The sequence below is a fragment of the Monodelphis domestica genome, chromosome 2 (genome assembly GCF_027887165.1).
Source record: "Monodelphis domestica isolate mMonDom1 chromosome 2, mMonDom1.pri, whole genome shotgun sequence".
NCBI lineage: Eukaryota > Metazoa > Chordata > Mammalia > Didelphimorphia > Didelphidae > Monodelphis > Monodelphis domestica.
Window position 1 is genome coordinate 541,801,240 of NC_077228.1, and position 18,614 is coordinate 541,819,853.

The window sequence follows — 18,614 nt, forward strand, 5'->3', positions numbered from 1 at the left end:
GTTTAAGTTGATTATGTTTTCATGATCCTTTTTGGGGAAACTTCTTTCCCCAATAACAATCAAACAGGGGAATGTAAAAATGGACTTGAATCCAGGACTTCAATCCCCAGAAGTCTTTTGCTCCACTTCCCCACAATGCTTTGTAATCTCACTGAATTCTCACCTGGGACGAGAGCAAAATATTATTTAAAGGTTCTCCGCCATAGGTAGGGGTCTCTTTTTTTTCTTTCCTGTTTCTGCTTGCTAGCAGACGCGGCTCTTTTCATAATGTAGGTGAGGTTGTGTCTAGGCCTCTCTGGGCCTAAAATATAACTCCTTGCAGAGAGAAACTAATTTTTATCTTGCCTCAGCTTCCCCAAAATTTTAATCTTTACAATTCTTAAGTTGTCTCTCCTCAAGTGATTTTCTAAATCTTCTATTTTGTGAATGAGATGTTTCATATTTTCCTCAATTTTTTCATTCTTTTGATTTTGTTTATAGTTTCCTGCTGCTTTGTGAAGTCACTTGCATCTAATTGTTATATTCTGCTTTTTAAAGACTGAATTTCATCCCTGACTCTTTGGTCATCCTTCTCCTTCTGATCCTTCATCTCCTTTGTCTCATTTTCAAGCTGATTAATTTTTACTTTCAAAACACTATTCATTCAATTGCCTCTGTTTCCTGATGAGTTACCTTGCTTTTTAAGTTCTTTTCCCAGTTGTCTCCAGCCTCTCTTAATTGTGTTTTGAATTATATTTTGAGTTCTTCCAAAGCTTGTGTCCAGTTCACTGGAGTTTCTGTATTTTTGCTTGGTGTTCCTTGATCTTCCTCTGTTACATTTGCTCTTTGTTCATTGCCTGGATAGAAGCTGTAGATTGTCATTTCTTTTTTCTTTTTCTGTTGTTTACTAATATTTGCCCCTTCTTTCCCCCCTGTAGTTGCTTGCACTCTTGCTCCTCTCATTATGTGTTGGATCTGTGAGTTTGGGCTTTTCTGTCAGCCTTCACCCTTGGAACTTAGTCAGCAAATCTCTCAGCAAAGTCTGTGGGGGAGGGGTGTTGGATCTTGAGCTTCCCTGCCCTCTGAAGGCTTGATGAGATTAAGCTCAGTGGAATTGAACTTGCAAATCTGGATGTGCCCTGAGGCCAAAACCTTTTGGGGGGAGGATATGGAGTGTCTCTGCTGTGACTAGGCTGCTTCCTCTGTGCTTCTCTTCTAGTGGCCTCCCAGCCACTCGTGTTCAAAGCTGTTAGATTTAAAATAGTTTTGAGAGTTAAATAGTTGTAGATAAGAGAGTGGGAGCCATAAACTGTGATAATTAAAATGTCTGGGAGCAAGGGAAATATATAACAATTATGACCGCTGAAATATGTTTTCTACTGTGTCTTGGTTTTATATAAATATAAGATGGTCGCCAGGGAATATTTTCCCAATTTATGAATATGCCCAAGCCAACTGGGTTTTATAGAGGAATTTAATTTACAATACACTGATTAATCAATAGAAAAAGAGAGTCCTATGACTTAAACATAAGTTAAGCATCGCAACCTCGAGTCTCACTTTAATATTTCTTGTGTGCTCTATTGGCACTATTCAGGTTTAGTCTGTGCTCCTTGTTTTTATCCCTTTTCCTGGAATCAGACACAAACATTAATCACAGTCCTATAATATTTTATCAATAAATGGCAGGTTCCCATAGTTTAAAGCTTTTAGGCATATATTGATATTATAGCAAGAGTATATATATTAACTTGTATTACTGCAGGGAAAAATAATATTAATATTAATTATGTGTACCTTCAGTACAAAAAATGAGAAAAAAATCAAATATTCTGATCAAAAAAGAAAAGAAAAGAAATAATAAAAATAAGGGAAAAAATCAGTAATTCAATGCGTTCTTGAAAAAAATAGCATCCATTTGTCTATGGATTATTATCTCCAATTCATATGATAAGATATAGTCACAATTCATATGATAGGATAGAGTCAATCAGTCTCAGCAGAAGATGCTTTCTTCACATGTGAGCAGTGAATCCAAGAGTCTCTTTCTCCAATCTTTATAGATGTTGGAGTAGTTAAAAGTATTTGGAATGGTCCTTCCCATGAAGGTTGAGTTGCTCCAGTTTGCTTGAAATTCTTGATATAAACTTTATCTCCTGGGTTCAGGTCATGCAGAGAAAAGTCTAATGGTCCAGCTTGTACTGCAGCTCCGGATTCATGAAGTTCACGTAGTTTGTGCTATAACTCCTGTATATAGGAAACAATAGTAATATCTCCCCCTAATAGCGATGTATAAGCCAGGGAGAAAGGCTTAGCCTGTATAGGCAGATTTCCAAAAAGCATCTCAAATGGTGAAATATGTAAGTCTCCTCTAGGCCTGCTTCTAAGATAAAATAGGGCCAAAGGGAGAATTTCAGGCCATTTTAAATGGGTCTCAGTGCATAATTTGCCAATCATAGTCTTAAGTTCTTTATTCATCCTCTCCACTTGGCCTGAGCTCTGGGGGTGATATGGAACATGGAATTTTGGAGTTATCCCCAAGCAAGAATATATTTGGTTTAAGACAGAATCGGTAAAATGACTCCCTCTATGGGAGTCAATACGTGCTGGCAGGCCAAAACAAGGAATAATTTCCTTTAAAAGTATCTTTGCAACAAAATCTGCTGTGAGTCGGGTCATAGGATATGCTTCTGGCCATCTGGTTAGTTGATCTACTATGACCAGACAAAATTTATAACGTCCAGCCTTTGGCATTGTTATGAAATCTATCTGTAGATGTTCAAAAGGTGTGTAAGCCAGAGGACTTCCCCCAAAGGCTTTTCCACGATATGAATGTTGGTTATATGCCTGGCAAATAGAGCAGGCTGAACATACTTTAGAGGCTATAGTAGTTATACCAGGGGCTATCCATACTCTCTTGACAGAGTCCACGATGCCCTGGGTGCCAAAATGACCATTTTTGTGAATAGATTGGCAAATTTGGTTATAGAAACTTCTAGGGAGCAGGGGTTTTCCTTCAGATGACACCCATACTCCATTAATCTGTTTTGCTTTACATTTTTGTTTCCATTTTTCCACTTCCTTTTCATTATAGGAAAGTGATAAATTTAAATCATTAGTAGTTGTTAATGTTAAAATTAATTCAGGTCCTTCTATGGCTGCTAGCTTTGCACCGGCATCTGCTCGATCATTTCCTCTAGAGACAGGGTCAGGGCCGCCTGTATGGGCAGAACAGTGAATTACAGCTAGGGCTTCAGGAAGCTGGAGAGCAGAAAGAACTTCATTAATAATTTCTGCATTAGCTATAGATTTTCCAGCTGAGGTTAAAAATCCTCTCTGGAGCCATAGCATTCCGACTGAGTGGCAAATGCCAAAAGCATATCTAGAATCCGTATAAATTGTTGCCTTTTTATCCTTGGCAATTATACAAGCTTGTTTTAGAGCTATGAGTTCTGCTCCTTGAGTGCTAATGTTAGAAGGTAGTGAAGCTGACTATTCAGTGGCAAATTCTGAGACTACGGCAGCTCCAGTGTAACGTATGCCATCCCTCATAAAAGAGGAACTGTCGGTAAATAAAATCAGATCTGCATTGTCTAAGGGAGTGTCCAAGAGATTATCTCGAGGCTTTTCTGCCATGGACATTAATGTTTCACAGTTATGTAATGACTCTCCTGAAGTAGGTAAATCTGGAACCAAGGTGGCAGGGTTAAGAGTTGAACAGAGTTTCAAGGTAATATTTTCACTATTTAATAAGGTTATTTCATACCTTGTAATTCTCTGATCCAAGAATGCCTGTGTTCTATGTTTTATCAATAATGCTTTTATCTCATGTGGGCACATTATTGTTAATGGACATCCCAATACTAAATCAACGGTTTTTGTTACTAGTAAGGCTGTAGCAGCTACTCCTCTAAGGCATGGTGGTGCTCCTGCTGCTACTGGGTCTAGTTGGGCAGAATAATAAGCAATTGGGCGCTGAGAAGGTCCTAAAGTCTGAGTTAACATGCCAGAGGCTACTCCTCTTCACTCATGCACATATAAAGTAAATGGCTTGTTGTAATCTGGGATGCCTAGAGCAGGGGCAGACATGATAGCCTTTTTTAGATCTGATAGAGCTGACAAGTGTTCAGGCTCTAATTTGAGGGGTTCAGGAACCGAATCCTTTGTTAATGCTATAAGGGGTTTAGTAATTTCCCCATAGCAGGGAATCCATTGTCTGCAAAACCCTGTTGCTCCTAAAATTGCTCTCAGCTGTTTCTTAGTGGTAGGAGCACTCAATTTTTGAATATTCTCAATTTGTTTTGGAGAAATATAACAAGCACCCGCAGTCAAGATGAATACATCTGAGCCTGGCACAGTTTTGCCCGCAAGGTACTCCCTCCAGACTAGTGCCCTTGCCTACCCAGAGATTCCAGCCACTGCTGGAGGCTCAGTACTGTAGGTTGGGGAGGGGTCCTGGGACCTTCCTTCTTCTTTCCCCTTAAACCCAAGTATTCTCAAATTCAGGCTTTTTGGGAGGGCATACCTTTTAAGTTGAGTCCTGCCGGAGGGTTCCTTAGCTCTGTCCTGTTGTTAGATTTGGATTTCAGTCACCTAGGAGCTTTTGGTTTTTAATTGGTGAGGAAGGGTTTTGAGAGGTCTGAACTATGCTGCCATCTTGACTCCCCCTCCCCCTCCTTCTGGTCTTGAAGGACCCCTGTGTGCTTCTTTGAGACCCTAGTCAATTGCAGAACCTCTTCGGCCCTGAAGGCCCTCCAGAATGAACTATCATCCCTTGGCAATGCCCAGGGATGACTTGTGTAACAGTTAAAATTTAGGGGAGATGGGGAGACTGAGGCAGGTAGAAATTAGTTTCTCTCTGCAAGGAGTATTATATTTTTTTAGAGGTTTATTAAAGGTTAAAGATTAAAAAATATACAAGTAAGAAACATGTGCCTAGGCCAGAGGCCTAGACAAAATAACCTCACATCACACAAGAGACCGCCTGCTCCAAAACGGAAGTCCAAAAAGAGTCCAGCCCCTCAAAAGCCTTTGAATCAGCTTAAATACCTTCTCGATCTCGGCCCAGGTGAGATTACAAGGCATTCTGGGGAAGTGGAGCAAAGGCTCATGGGGATTGTAGTCCTGTATTCGAGTCTATTTTTTTACACTTGACAGGGCATCAACAGCAGGGAATGTAGAAGCAGTCTCAGAATTGAAAAACCCTCTTTCCTTTCACATTTAATTAACTGATTCCTGCTGACTGAGTCTCTCTCTCCCACTCCCTCCTCCCTTTCTTTCCCTCCCTCTTTTCCCATCTCTCCCCCTCTCTGTCCCTCTGTCTCTGTCTCTCTGTCTGTCTGTCTCTCTCTCCCTTCCTTTCCCTAATCAATCACCTCTAATTGGATGACTCTTGCTGATTCCTCATGCCCATCTCCCTTACCCCTCCCTTGACTGATCTGAGTGGCCCTGAGCGAAGTTCATCATCTAACCTTGACTATCTGATCAACACTGAGCAGCTGTCCATGGTCAGAATTCCTGGGTCCCTTGTTTATTATGCCCCTCCTTTTCCATAACCTTAGCATGAATGCAAAATATATATAACCCTAATCCTATAGCCATTCCTTCTTTAGACTCTATGGAAACTATTGTAGGCTAGCCTGAGCATAAATAAACTGCTTTCTTCCAAAACTCTGGGTTTAGTGTCTTTTCCTTGCCATTCTCCCATAACAGTAAGAAACGTCCTGCAGGGATTCAACTCTGAGATTATTTAATTCATTAGTTCTTCAGCAGAAGTTTCTGGACTATTACCAAACCCAAGATTGAATCATACTCTTGGTTAATAAAAGGATATTTGTGCTCAGTAAGTGTACACGGATTGGCACATGCACTTGGGCAATCATTGACAGATTACCTTGGCGATATGAGGGAACCCTGAACTCCATTCTAGCAACCCTCCTGCCACTCCCTGTCACTGCTCAGCTCCCTCAGCAGCCCAGAAGGCAGCTTTCTCTGTGCTGCTGGTCCTAAATGGCTCCTGTCCTTCTTGGTCTTCTCCCCCTCTGGTCATGCCTCCTGCTATTTGGTGGCTTGGCTGAGGCGGGCAAGCTGCTGGTGGTGCCCATGGATGGGAGCCACTGGCTCAGCATGCGTGAGGTGGTGAAGGAGCTGCATAGGAGGGGCCATGAAGTGGTGATGGTCATCCCTGAGGTGAGCTGGAGGTTGGGGGAGTCGACACCATATACCGTGAAGACATACAAGCCCGAGTATACTTTGGAAGAATACAACCAGGTGTTCCAGAGATTCGCTGACAGTCAGTGGGATGACAACTTTAAGACCCTGGTCCCTATGCTAACTAACAGCAATACCTCTCTGTTTTTCAAGGCCATTTTTTCAAATGGCAAAAGCTTATTCAAAAATTCTGAGCTTTTGGACTACATCAAGAAGAGTGCGTTCGATGCGATCTTATTTGATCCTTTTGACCACTGTGGGTTTTTTTTGGCCAAGTACTTTTCTCTTCCATCATTGGTCTTCTCTCGAGGGATCTTTTGCCATTACCTAGAAGAGGCAACCCAGTGCCCCAGCCCTTTGTCTTATGTCCCAAGAGGGATGTCTGGGCTCTCAGATTCCATGACCTTCGTGGATCGTGTCTGGAACCACTTCTTCCACTTTCAGGAGGTATCTCTGTGCTCTTTTCTCTTCAAAACCATCTTAGATACCGCAAGTGATATTTTCCAAAGACCCATGACCATTAAGGAACTGTACAGTCACACATCCATCTGGCTGCTGAGAACTGACTTTGTCTTTGAATACCCAAAGCCCTTGATGCCCAGCATAGTGTTTGTTGGTGGCATCACCTGCCATGAGGTGAAGCCTCTCTCTAAGGTAAGTCTTCTTCTCTGTGAACAAGATACCTAGATTGCAGAGGAGTGGGAGTCAAGAAGAATTTCTTGCTTTGAGTCAGGATGCCTTGAGCTCACATTTTCCAGTTATTTCTTTTTTTTAAATTAATTAATTAATTAAGTCAATTTAGAATATTATTCCTTGGTTAAAAGAATCATATTCCTTCCCTCCCCCCACCCTTCCCATAGCTGACCCACAAATCCACTGGGTATTTTCATGTGTCCTTGATCAAAACCCATTTCCATGTTGTTGATGTTTGCACTAGGATGTTCATTTAGAGTCTACATCCCCAACCACATCCCCTCGACCCATGTAATCAAGCAGTTATTTTTCTTTTGTGTTTCTACTCCCACAGTTTTTCCTCTGAATGTGGACAGTATTCTTTCTAGTAGATCCCTCCAGGTTGTTCAGGATCACTGCATTGCCACTAATGGAAAAGTCCATTACATTTGATTGTATCACAGTGTACTGGTCTCTGTGTACAATGCTCTCCTGGTTCTGCTCCTTTCGTTCTGCATCAATACCTGGAGGTTGTTCTAGTTCCCATGGAATTCCTCCAGTTCATTATTCCTTTGATCACACTAGTATTTCATCACCAACAGACACCACAATTTGTTCAGCCATTCCCCAATTGAAGGGCATCCCCTCGTTTTCCAATTTTTGGCCATCACAAAGACTGCAGTTATGAACATTCTTGTACAAGTCTTTTTCCTTATTATCTCTTTAGGGCGCAAACCCAGCAGTGCTATGGCTGGATCAAAGGGTAGACAGTCTTTTATTTATTTTTTTTATTTAAATTAATTTATTTAGTCAATTTAGAACATTATTCCTTGGTTACAAGGATCATACCCTCTCTCACCTCCCCTCTCCCTTCCTCCAGCCAATGGGCAATTTCATTGGGTATTACTTGTGTCCTTGATCAGAACCTATTTCAATGTTTTTGATGTTTGCACTAGGATGTTCATTTAGAGTCTCCATCCCCAACCATATCCCCTTGACCTATGTATACAAGCAGTTGTTTTCTCTTCTGTGTTTTTACTCCCACAGTTTTTCCTCTGGATGTGGATAGTGTTTTTTCTCGTAGAGACCTCCAAGTTGTTTGGATTACTGCATTGCCACTAATGGAGAAGTCCATTACATTCAATTGTACCACAGTGTATCAGTCTCTATTTGCAGATGATATGATGGTCCACTTAAAGAATCCTAGAGAATCAACTAAAAATCTAGTTGAAATAATCAACATCTTTCTGCTGAGACAAACACAAGAATGATATGATCACAACTACAAAACACTCTCCTCACTATTAAAATCAGATCTAAACCATTGGAAAACATTGATTGCTCGTGGGTAGGGTAGACAGTCTTTTAGCACCCTTTGGGCATAGTTCCAAATTGCCCTCCAGAATGGTTGGATCAATTCACAACTCCTCCAGCAATGCATTAATGTCCGACTTTGCCACATCCCCTCCAGCATTCATTACTTCCCTTTGCTGTCATGTTAGCCAATCTGCTAGGTGTGAGGTGATACCTCAGGGTTGTTTTGATTGGCATCTCTCTGATTATAAGAGATTTAGGACACTTTTTCATGTGCTTATTAATAGTTTTGATTTCTTTAACTGAAAACTGTCTATTCATGTCCCTTGCCCATTTATCAACTGGAGAATGGCTTGATTTTTTTGTACAATTGATTTAGCTCCTTGTAAATTTAGTAATTAGACCTTTGTCAGAGGTTTTTGTTATGAACATTGTTTCCCAGTTTGTTTATTCCCTTCTGGTTTTGGTTAAATTGGTTTTGTTTATACAAAACCTTTTTAATTTGATGTAATCAAAATGATTGATTTTACATTTTGTGGTTTTTTCTAGTTCTTGCTTGGTTTTAAAGTCTTTCCCTTCCCAAAGGTCTGACATGTATACTATTCTGTGTTCACCTAATTTGCTTAGTTTCCTTCTTTATATTCAGGTCATTCACCCATTCTGAGTTTATCTTGGTGTAGGGTGTGAGATGTTGATCCAAACCTAATCTCTCCCACACTGTCCTCCAATTTTCCCAGCAGTTTTTGTCAAATAGTGGATTTTTGTCCCAGAAGCTGGAGCCTTTGGGTTTATCATAGACTGTCTTGCTGAGGTCATTTACCCCAAGTCTATTCCACTGATCTTCCTTTCTGTCTCTTAGCCAGTACTATATTGTTTTGATGACCACTGCTTTATAGTATAGTTTCAGGTCTGGTACTGCAAGTCCTCCTTCCTTTGCATTTTTTTCATGATTTCCTTGGATATCCTTGATCTTTTGTTCTTCCAAATCAACTTTCTTGTGTTTTTTCTAATTCAGTAGAAAAGTTTCTTGGTATGCACTAAATAAGTAAATTAGTTTGGGTAGGATTGTCATTTTTATTATGTTAGCTTATCTTACCCATGAGCAGTTAATGTTTTTCCAATTGTTTAGATCTAGTTTTAATTGTTCAGAGAGTGTTTTGTAGTTATGTTCATATAGTCCCTGTGTTTGTCTCCGCAGATAGATTCCTAAGTATTTTATATTGTCTAGGGTGATTTTAAATGGAATTTCTCTCTAATTCTTGTTGCTGAAATGGGTTGGAGATATATAGAAATGCTGATGACTTATGTGGGTTTATTTTGTATCCTGCGACTTTGCTAAAGTTGTTGATTATTTCGACTAGCTTTTTGTTTGATTCTCTAGGATTCTTTAAGTAGACCATCATATCATCCGCAGAGAGTGATAGCTTGGTCTCCTCATTGCCTATTTTAATATCTTCATTTTCTTTTTCTTCTCTAATCTCTACTGCTAGTTTTTCTAGTACAATGTTAAATAATAGAGGTGATGATGGGCATCCTTGTTTCACTCCTGATCTTATTGGGAAGGCTTCTAGTTTGTCCCCATTGCAGATGATGTTGGCTGATGGTTTTAGATAGATACTGTTTATTATTTTTAGGAAAGACCCTTCTATTCCTATACTTTCTAGTGTTTTCAATGGGAATGAGTGTTGTATTTTATCAGAAGCTTTTTCTGCATCTATTGATATAATCATGTGATTTTTGTCGATTGTCTTGTTAATATGGTCAATTATGTGGATGGTTTTCCTAGTAATGAACCATCCTTGCATTCCTGGAATAAATCCTATCTGGTCATATGAACTAGAAAATGATCTGTGTGACACTATTACTTGTTGCAATGACTGAATGCTCTAGCTTATGACTAGAGAGCAGCTATTGGTATGGGGACACACCTAATGGTAATTAGTTACAATGGAGGTAGAGGTACTACAGAGATAGAGAGATATGGAGCCACAGGGGATACTGCTAAAGGGGAATGCTCTGGGGTTTGCCTACTGATCCCTACTGATGACTAGTAGATCAATATATTTCCTAACCTCCTCCTCCCTTTACTCCCTCCCTTCTCCAACCACATCTGGAAGCCTTTTGGCTTCCTCCCTACCCCTTGAGTGGACTATAAAATACTCTAATTTTCTTTCTCAGGTAAGGGGTTTATTGTGATAACAGGATGGGAAACTGAGGTAAGAACGATGAGGGTTTCCCTAAACTACAAGGAGAATTTAGGAGGGTTATGGAAATAATCAGTCTTGTCACAAACTGTGACAGAGATGGATGGAGGACAACTGTTTAAATCTTCTTTCTTTTTCACAAAGCCACCAAGAAAAGTCTCTCCTTCAGCTTGGCTTTCCTCCAACTCTTGTTCAGTCAAATCTCAGAGAGAGCAGAGGTTTCCCCTTCATCAGAAAGCCCAAAGCCAAGCCAGCCCTACAAGGGTCCTTCACCCATGGACAGAAGCTAACCAGGATCAGTTCTCAACTTCTCCCCTTCAGTCAGGCTCAACTGCCAGGGTCAGAGACAGAGTCAGAAGTTTTTAAGATCCTCCTTCTTCTCCTCTCTGTGGCCAGACTTTCAACTGCCTCTCCTGGGAACATTCTGTTTGGAACCTTCCTCTTGATTGACAGGCAGGTCCCTAGCCTTGTTTCTTGCATCTTGGCTTGTCCTGAAAAACCTCTACCACACATAGTAAATAACCCTTTGATCATTTCCTGGAGTCTTTTTGCTAGTGTCCTATTTAAAATTTTTGCATCTATATTCATTAAGGAGATTGGTCTATAGTTTCCTTTCTCTGTTTTTGACCTCCCTGGCTTTGGAATCAGAACCATATTTGTGTCATAAAAGGAATTTGGTAGAACTCCTTCTTTGCTTATTCTGTCAGATAATTTGTATAATATTGGGATTAGTTGTTCTTTGAATGTTTGATAGAATTCATTTGTGAATCCATTTGGTCCTTGGGATTTTTTCTTAGGGAGTTCTTTGATGGCTTGTTCAATTTCTTTTTCTGATATAGGGTTGTTTAGATAGCCTATTTCTTCCTCTGTTAGTCTAGGTAATTTATATTTTTGTAAATATTCATCCATATCACCTAGATTGCCATATTTTTTGCTATATAATTGGGCATAATAATTTTTAATGATAGCCTTAATTTCCTCTTCATTAGAGGTGAGGTCTCCCTTTTCATCTTGGATACTATCAATTTGGTTTTCTTCTTTCCTTTTTAAAATTAGATTGACAAGTACTTTGTCTATTTTATTTGTTTTTTTCAAAGTACTAGCTTCTAGTCTTATTTATTAAATCAATAGTTCTTTGACTTTCATTTTTATTAATTTCTCCTTTGATTTTTAGGATCTTTAATTTAGTCTTCATCTGAGGATTTTTAATTTGATCACTTCCTAGTTTTTTAATTTGCATGCCAAATCCACTGACCTCTGCCCTCCCTAATTTGTTCATATATGAACTCAAGGATATAAATTTCCCCCTAAGTACTGTTTTTGCAGCATCCCATAGGTTTTGAAAGGATGTCTCATCATTGTCATTTTCTTTAATGAAATTATTAATTGTTTCTATAATTTGATCTTTAACTGATTTTGGCAAATCGTATTGTTTAATTTCTAATTAATTTTTTATTCACCTCTCCATGTACCCTTACTAATTATTATTTTCATTGCATTGTGATCTGAGAAGATTGCATTTATTATTCCTGCTCTTTTGCACTTGTTTGCAATGTTTTTATGCCCTAGTACAGGGTCAATCTTTGTGAATGTACCATTTGCTGCTGAAAAGAAGGTGTATTCCTTTTTGTTCCTATTTATTTTTCTACACCTATCTACTAACTCTAATTTTTCTAAGATTTCATTCACTTCTCTTACCTCTTTCTTATTTATTTTTTGGTTTGATTTATATAGTTCTGATAGGGGACGGTTCAGGTCTCCTACTAGTATATTTTTTCTATCTATTTCATCCTTAAGCCCCACTAGTTTCTCCTGTAGAAATTTGGATGCTATGCCATTTGGTGCATATATGTTAAGTACTGATATTTCCTCATTGTCTATACTGCCTTTTATCAGGATGTAATTACCTTTCCTATCTCTTTTGACTAGATCTATTTTTACTTTGGTTTTGTCAGATATTATGATTGAGACTCCTGCCTTCTTTTTATCAGTTGATGCCCAATAGATTTGGCTCCATACTCTTACTTTTACCCTATGTGTGTCTACCTTCCTCATGTGTGTTTCTTGTAGAAAGCATATTGTAGGGTTTTGGTTTCTAATCCACTCTGCTATTCATTTGCGTTTTATGGGTGAGTTCATTCCATTCACATTCAGAGTTATGATTACTAGCTGTGTATTTCTGAGTATTTTGATTTCCACTCGTAGTCCTGCCTTTTCTTCTTTCACTATTTCCTTCTACACCAATGTTTTGCTTTTAATCAGTTCTCCTACTTCCTACCCTTATTTTACTTCCCTTTTCACCCCCCTTCTTATTCCCCTCTTATTTTCTTTACAGTCCTTTAAAACTACCCCCCCACCCTCCAGTCATTTCTTAATAATACTAACAATCATATTAGTAGTGGTCAAAGTAGTTAAGGTTTCTATGAATGCATAAATAATTTAAGAAGTACCTAATATTTGTCTGGCACTGTGCTAAGCACTAAGGTTACAAAAAGAAGTAAAAGAATCTCTAATCTCAAGGAGCTTACAATCTAATAAAGTATGGCACATATTTAACATTACGTCATTTGGTCATCAAAACATCTCTGGGAATTAAGAGTTATTATTATTCTCATACTCTATGTGAGGTAATTGAGGCTGAGAGTAGTTAAAAGACTTGGTAAGAGTCATTCACCTAGTAAGTATCAGAGGCACAATTTGATCCATTGTGCTGGGCCTGAAATCAGGAAGACTCATATTGAAAATTCAAATCCAGTCTCAGACATTTGCTACCTGTGTGAGTCTGGGCAAGTCACTTAGCCCTTTCACTTCAGTTTCCTCATCTGTAAAATAATCTAGAGAAGGAAATAGCAAATCACTCCACTGTCATTGCATTGCTGCTGGTAGCAAAGTCAGTTACACTCAATTGTGCTACAATATATCAGTCTCTGTGTACAATGTTCTCCTGCTTCTGCTCCTTTCACTCTGTATCACTTCCTGGAGGTCTTTCCAGTTCACATGGAATCCCTCCAGTTCATTATTCCTTTGAACACAATAGTATTCCATCACCAACAGATACCACAATTTGTTCAGCCATTCTCCAATTGAAGGGCAGCCCCTCATTTTCCATTTTTTGACACCACAAACAGCACAGCTATAAACATTTTTGTATAAGTCTTTTTCCTTATTATCTCTTTGGGGTATAAACCCAGCAATAATATGGCTGAATCAAAGGTCAGGAAGTCTTTCATTGCCCTTTGGGCATAGTTCCAAATTGCCTTCCAGAATGGTTGAATCAATTCACAACTCCAGCAACAGTGTATTAGTGTCGCAATTTTGCCACATCCCCTCCAACATCTATTATTTTCCTTTACTGTGTTAAGCTGGAAAAATCACAGAACTATTAAAACCAAAGTCTTTAATCAGGAGAGTGTTATGGTCAAGAAAGGTCAAGGTTAAGGTCAAGGTCAAAGGTTAAGGTCAAGGTCAGAAAAACCAAGTCTTTAATTAGGAGAGTGTTATGGGGTTCAGATGTGTACCCCTGGGGTTCGGGAAGGATTCCTTTTGCAAGAATGTAAGACTCTAAAATTTAGATTAAAAACAAAAAGAGAAATTTAATATTTTAGGGAGTAATGTTGAAAATGGCCAGGAGGATAGCCAGGTGGAATAGCAAGATGGGGAGCAGTTCCTTGGGAGGACAGCATGAATGGAAAGGCTCTTCCCCGTGCCCCCTCCCCCCCCCCCCCCCAGACATCAGTTGTCAGGATTTTATACTCTCTACAACAGATGCTATGTCATGGTGTGGATATGACCTAGAGCGCTAGACACTCAGGCATTTATTTATTTGGTGGGGTGAGGTGGTCATTTGACTGGGGTCTGCCTGGAGGTATAAAGATTCCTTAACAAACAGATATCTTAGATGTAGCCTGAAAGGATCGAGGTGTAGCCTGGAGGTGCATCTCTCTGTCCATATTGAATCTAGAGGAGGATCAAAGGTAGATGTCATCTCAGGACCCTGGAGGGTCATTGGGTGTTTCCAGGTTCAGAGTCAGGAGGATGGAAGGGAGCGAGGGGGTTCCCCTGATAATAGGTCCCCTGGATTTCTGGGCTACAGTGCCCATGTCAGAGAGGAGTTCATCACAATTTCTTTAGGCGCCCACACAGAGTCACTCCCTGAAAACCCACACAGAGCTCTGACGCTCTGGCTACTCTGGCTACCGACCCTTGGGAGTCCCACTGTGATAGATGACAGCTCCAAGGATTAAAAGAATTTGAGGAACTTGTATACCTTTTGGGGAACCGAGAGACAGGGAAATAGGACTGATCGGCATTACCATGGTTACAAAGAGAAGGGAGTGTTCAAACTCTGCTGAAGGCTTGGGAAAGGAACCATAGCCAGAGGCTATGATTTACAAGGAATACTATAAGCAAACATCCAGATTGGGGCTGGGCTACCTAAGGAAGGACTTGGACACAATGGGAGAAGCTACTAGGACAAAAGGGCATTTAGCATTGGATTAAAGTCGCAGTCGGACCATGAAATACTTGAGGTGTGTTATTCAGTCGGAGATCCCTTCCAGGTGCATTCTCCCAGGAACAAGGACAAGCTTGGGGTGTCCATCTTTCAAGCTGACTAAATCTGGGGTTGCTAATAATAAACACAAGCTTTGGGGTCCCCCAGATTATAAACTGACAACTGTCGTATTGGCGAATGGCTAAAACTCTACGCAGCTGCACCTTCAGTTCCATATAGTTTAGCATTTGCCTTTTGGGGACTTTTTGTCTTTCATAATTACAGAAAACTCGCCAGAATGGGAGAGAAGAGGGATATAACTAAGCGAAACCCCCTAAGTTGCCATAGTAATGCCAGGCTTAAGTTGCTAGGATGCACAGCCCCATAGAGAACCTGCCACGTATGAAACTCCAATTTCTTCCTAGGGAAGCCAGATGAGTGCTGTCGACGCGCAGTCTCTACCTGGGGTTACCAGAAGATACTCCATCATGGCTGTGCTTGAGTCACCAGCCAAGGTGCTCCATAGCACTTCCTCAGTTTCACCTCAAACGGCAGGACTCTGCAATCCTGCTTGGAAGTAGAGGATTTCATTACTATCCAATACTTCAAGTGTATATTTTACAACGTTTGTTATCTCACAAAATAGAAGCACTTGGCTACGTTTTTCTACCTGCTTGAAAGCCCGCTCCGCCAAAGCCTCGACAGGAGGGCAAGAGAGCTAGACGTGGAAGTCCACCAGTGGTACCCAGGCTACGTCAGCTCATAACAGGGCAGGAAGTGAGTCGAGGGCTAGAAATTGTAGTTTTTAGGGTAACAGATTCAAATTGCATGCATGTCTCTTCTACATTATACACAATTAAATATAACTATCTCTAGTTGCTAACAATTATATCCATAAAGATTGTCAGGCTCCATTATTCTTTCCTAAATTCTCTTCACATCAGATTGAGAAATAATTATATTCAGAACATATAATACTTTGTGCAAATTTGGAAAAACACTCTAGGGGGCAGCTAGGTGGCTCAGTGGATTGAGAGCCAGGCTCAGAGATGGGAGGTCCTGGGTTCAAATCTGACCTCAGACACTTCCCAGCTGTGTGACCCTGGGCAAGTCACTTGACCCCCATTGCCTAGCCCTTACCACTCTTCTGCCTTGGAGCCAATACCCAGTATTGATTCCAAGATGGAAGGTGAGGGTTTTTAAATAAATAAAAAAAATGTTGACTGGGAAAAAACACAGAACTATTAAATAGTCAAAATCACTCTTCAGTCAAGGGCAAAAGGGGTTCAGCGCTAATAGGCAGCCACACACAACTGCACAGAGTCTGAGGACCAAACTCTGACCACTCTGTTCACTGAGCCCTGGGAATGCCAAACGTAAGAGAATGACAGTTCATCAAAGTCAGGGCGCTTAAATAGCTTTCTAGATGACCTGGGGGCTTAGGGTGAGAGGGACAATTGATTGACTTTACAATGGTAAGAAAGGAAAATGAGGAGTTCCAGACAGGATTAGCAGTGAGGGGCTGATGCTCTACAATGGACACAAAAGGGAAAGATCTGGCCACTTGTTGGTAAAGGACTTTAGCCTAGGGAGAGAAACCATTGGGACAAAAGAGATACTTAACATCTGATGGGATTAGCTATTTCCACCGAACTACCAGGATGTCTATTGTTAGTCTGAGACCAGGGAAGTAGGACCTTCCCTCAGGGAGAAAACTCTCCTGTGACAAGGTCCAAGCCTGGGGTTACTACCTCCCAACTACATAAACTGGGGACTCCTGGATTTCCACAGTGAAAAAATAAATAAAAAGAAAAGAAAAACACTCTTCAAACTTTGTTGAAACTATTCAACTTAATGAGCTACTAAGTCATCTTAAACGTCATCACGTTGTGGGGTGAGGAGGCGCATCCCTTGCTTGGGTTCACGAGGGATGCCTTTTGCAAGAATGCAAGAAAATAAAAAGAGAAATGGATTAATTGAGAAAGTAATGTTGAGAATGGCCAGGAGGAGAGCAAGGTGGGAGAGCAGGAGGGAAGGCTGCTCCTTGGCAAGACAGCATGGATGGAAAAGCTGTTCTGGGGATTTTGTATTCTTTCTAACAGATGCTGTGTCAGGGTGACACAGAATGTGGCTCGAGAGGGGTAAACGCTCAGGCATTTGGTCAGGGGCTTGGTCATATGACTGGGGTCTGCCTGGAGACCTGGGGAATTATCCTTATAAAATCTTTTTTAGTTTTAGGGATCAGACAGATGTCTGAGATGTAGCCCGATGGCATCACGGTGTGGCCTGGAGGTGCCTCTCTCTGTCCATCTTACATCTAAAAGAGGATCAAAGGAGGACAGTCGTGTCCGGGTTTATAGGAGTTATCAGATGTTTGGGGTTGGAGGCACAAAGACGTCACGGAGCAAAGGAGTTTCCTGACAATAGCTTGCCTGAGTTTCTGGGGGTGCTGTGCCCATGTCAGTAATCAAATGAAACAAACAAGTGGAAACTGTCCTGCTTTAGCTATCTGTAAAGATGAGCTTTTTCCTCTCTGACTATACTAGTTCTCTGATTAAAGTAATTACATGTCTTTAAAGGGACTGCACTCAGGGTAGGTACCACTAGAAAGAGACAGAGACAGAGACAGAGACAGAGACAGAGACAGAGACAGAGACAGAGACAGAGACAGAGACAGAGACAGATACAGAGACAGAGACAGATACAGAGACAGAGACAGAGACAGAGACAGAGACAGAGACAGAGACAGAGACAGAGACAGAGACAGAGACAGAGGAAGAGCAGGAGACTTTGGGACTGAAATGGGAGGGACCAAGTGGGAAACACAGCACTATGATTGAAAGCTGTGGCTCCATTTATTCAGTTAAGTCTTAGGATTTATAGTTTGCTCAGCTAATTAGGGAACAGTAACAGCTGATCTGTTCTGAGTAACTACGGGAAGGTGGGGAAGGAATGTCCAGATTATTTGGTCATGACACTACAGGGATCTTTTTGGGTCTTCAAAATAAGGAACAGCTCCAGGTTTCTACAACTCTTACACATTACAAAGGTTTCTCAGAAAAGATATAGCCCAAGGTTTTATTATGGCCATATGGGGAGGAAGTCTTCAGGAGTTCTCCCTATCTGAGTTTTATCCTACCAGAAACTTGCAGCTGTGAATTGAGGTGGCCTTGCCAGAAAATCACAAGCAGACTTACAAGCATGTTTTTATTGATGCTTTCCTCAGTGGGTCTAAATTACCCTGGATTCCCCCATAGCTTCTGTATCTGGTTTAGGGAAAAACCTAAAAGTCAATGAAAGGGAAAGCAAAAAGGATACTCAGCTCACTTCTTTTACTTGGTCAGCAGGATCTTTGAATCACTATGGGCTAAGCAGGCCATTTTGGAATTGGTGCTCTTTTTAGATGACACAAATGTATCCAGCTGCCAATTGTCTTTAGCTAAGCCACAGAGGAGTTTCTTAGGAGAACTGGATGAGGTCCTTCCCATCTGGCTTGAAATGCATGCTTGCACAGATATCTTTTCCTGTATACCCAGTCTTCAGGTGGTTTTTTCAAATTCAACCATGGTGAATTTCTTCAAGTTAGAATCCCTGAAAACTGATTGAGGTAGAAGATGGTTAGGATTTTGGAACTCTTGTGTGAATCCATTACAATATGACAAAAGGGAAGCCTTAATAGTTTTAGAATCTCTGTGGTGTGAAAAAAGAGTCATTCTGTGGTCAGTGAAAATCTCAAAAGGTAA

At 40.6% G+C, this 18,614-nt stretch overlaps 1 protein-coding gene across 1 annotated transcript in view; it reads left to right on the top strand.

The window, feature by feature from the left end:
* The first annotated feature begins 5,928 nt into the window (after window positions 1-5,928).
* Window positions 5,929-18,614, top strand: part of LOC100025642 (UDP-glucuronosyltransferase 1-6-like) — a 149,803-nt gene continuing 137,117 nt past the window's right edge. Inside the window, exon 1 of the mRNA XM_056820141.1 lies at window positions 5,929-6,843. Within this exon, the coding sequence (XP_056676119.1) occupies window positions 5,989-6,843 (855 nt within the window). The 5' untranslated portion in view covers window positions 5,929-5,988. The remainder of the gene's footprint in view (window positions 6,844-18,614) is intronic.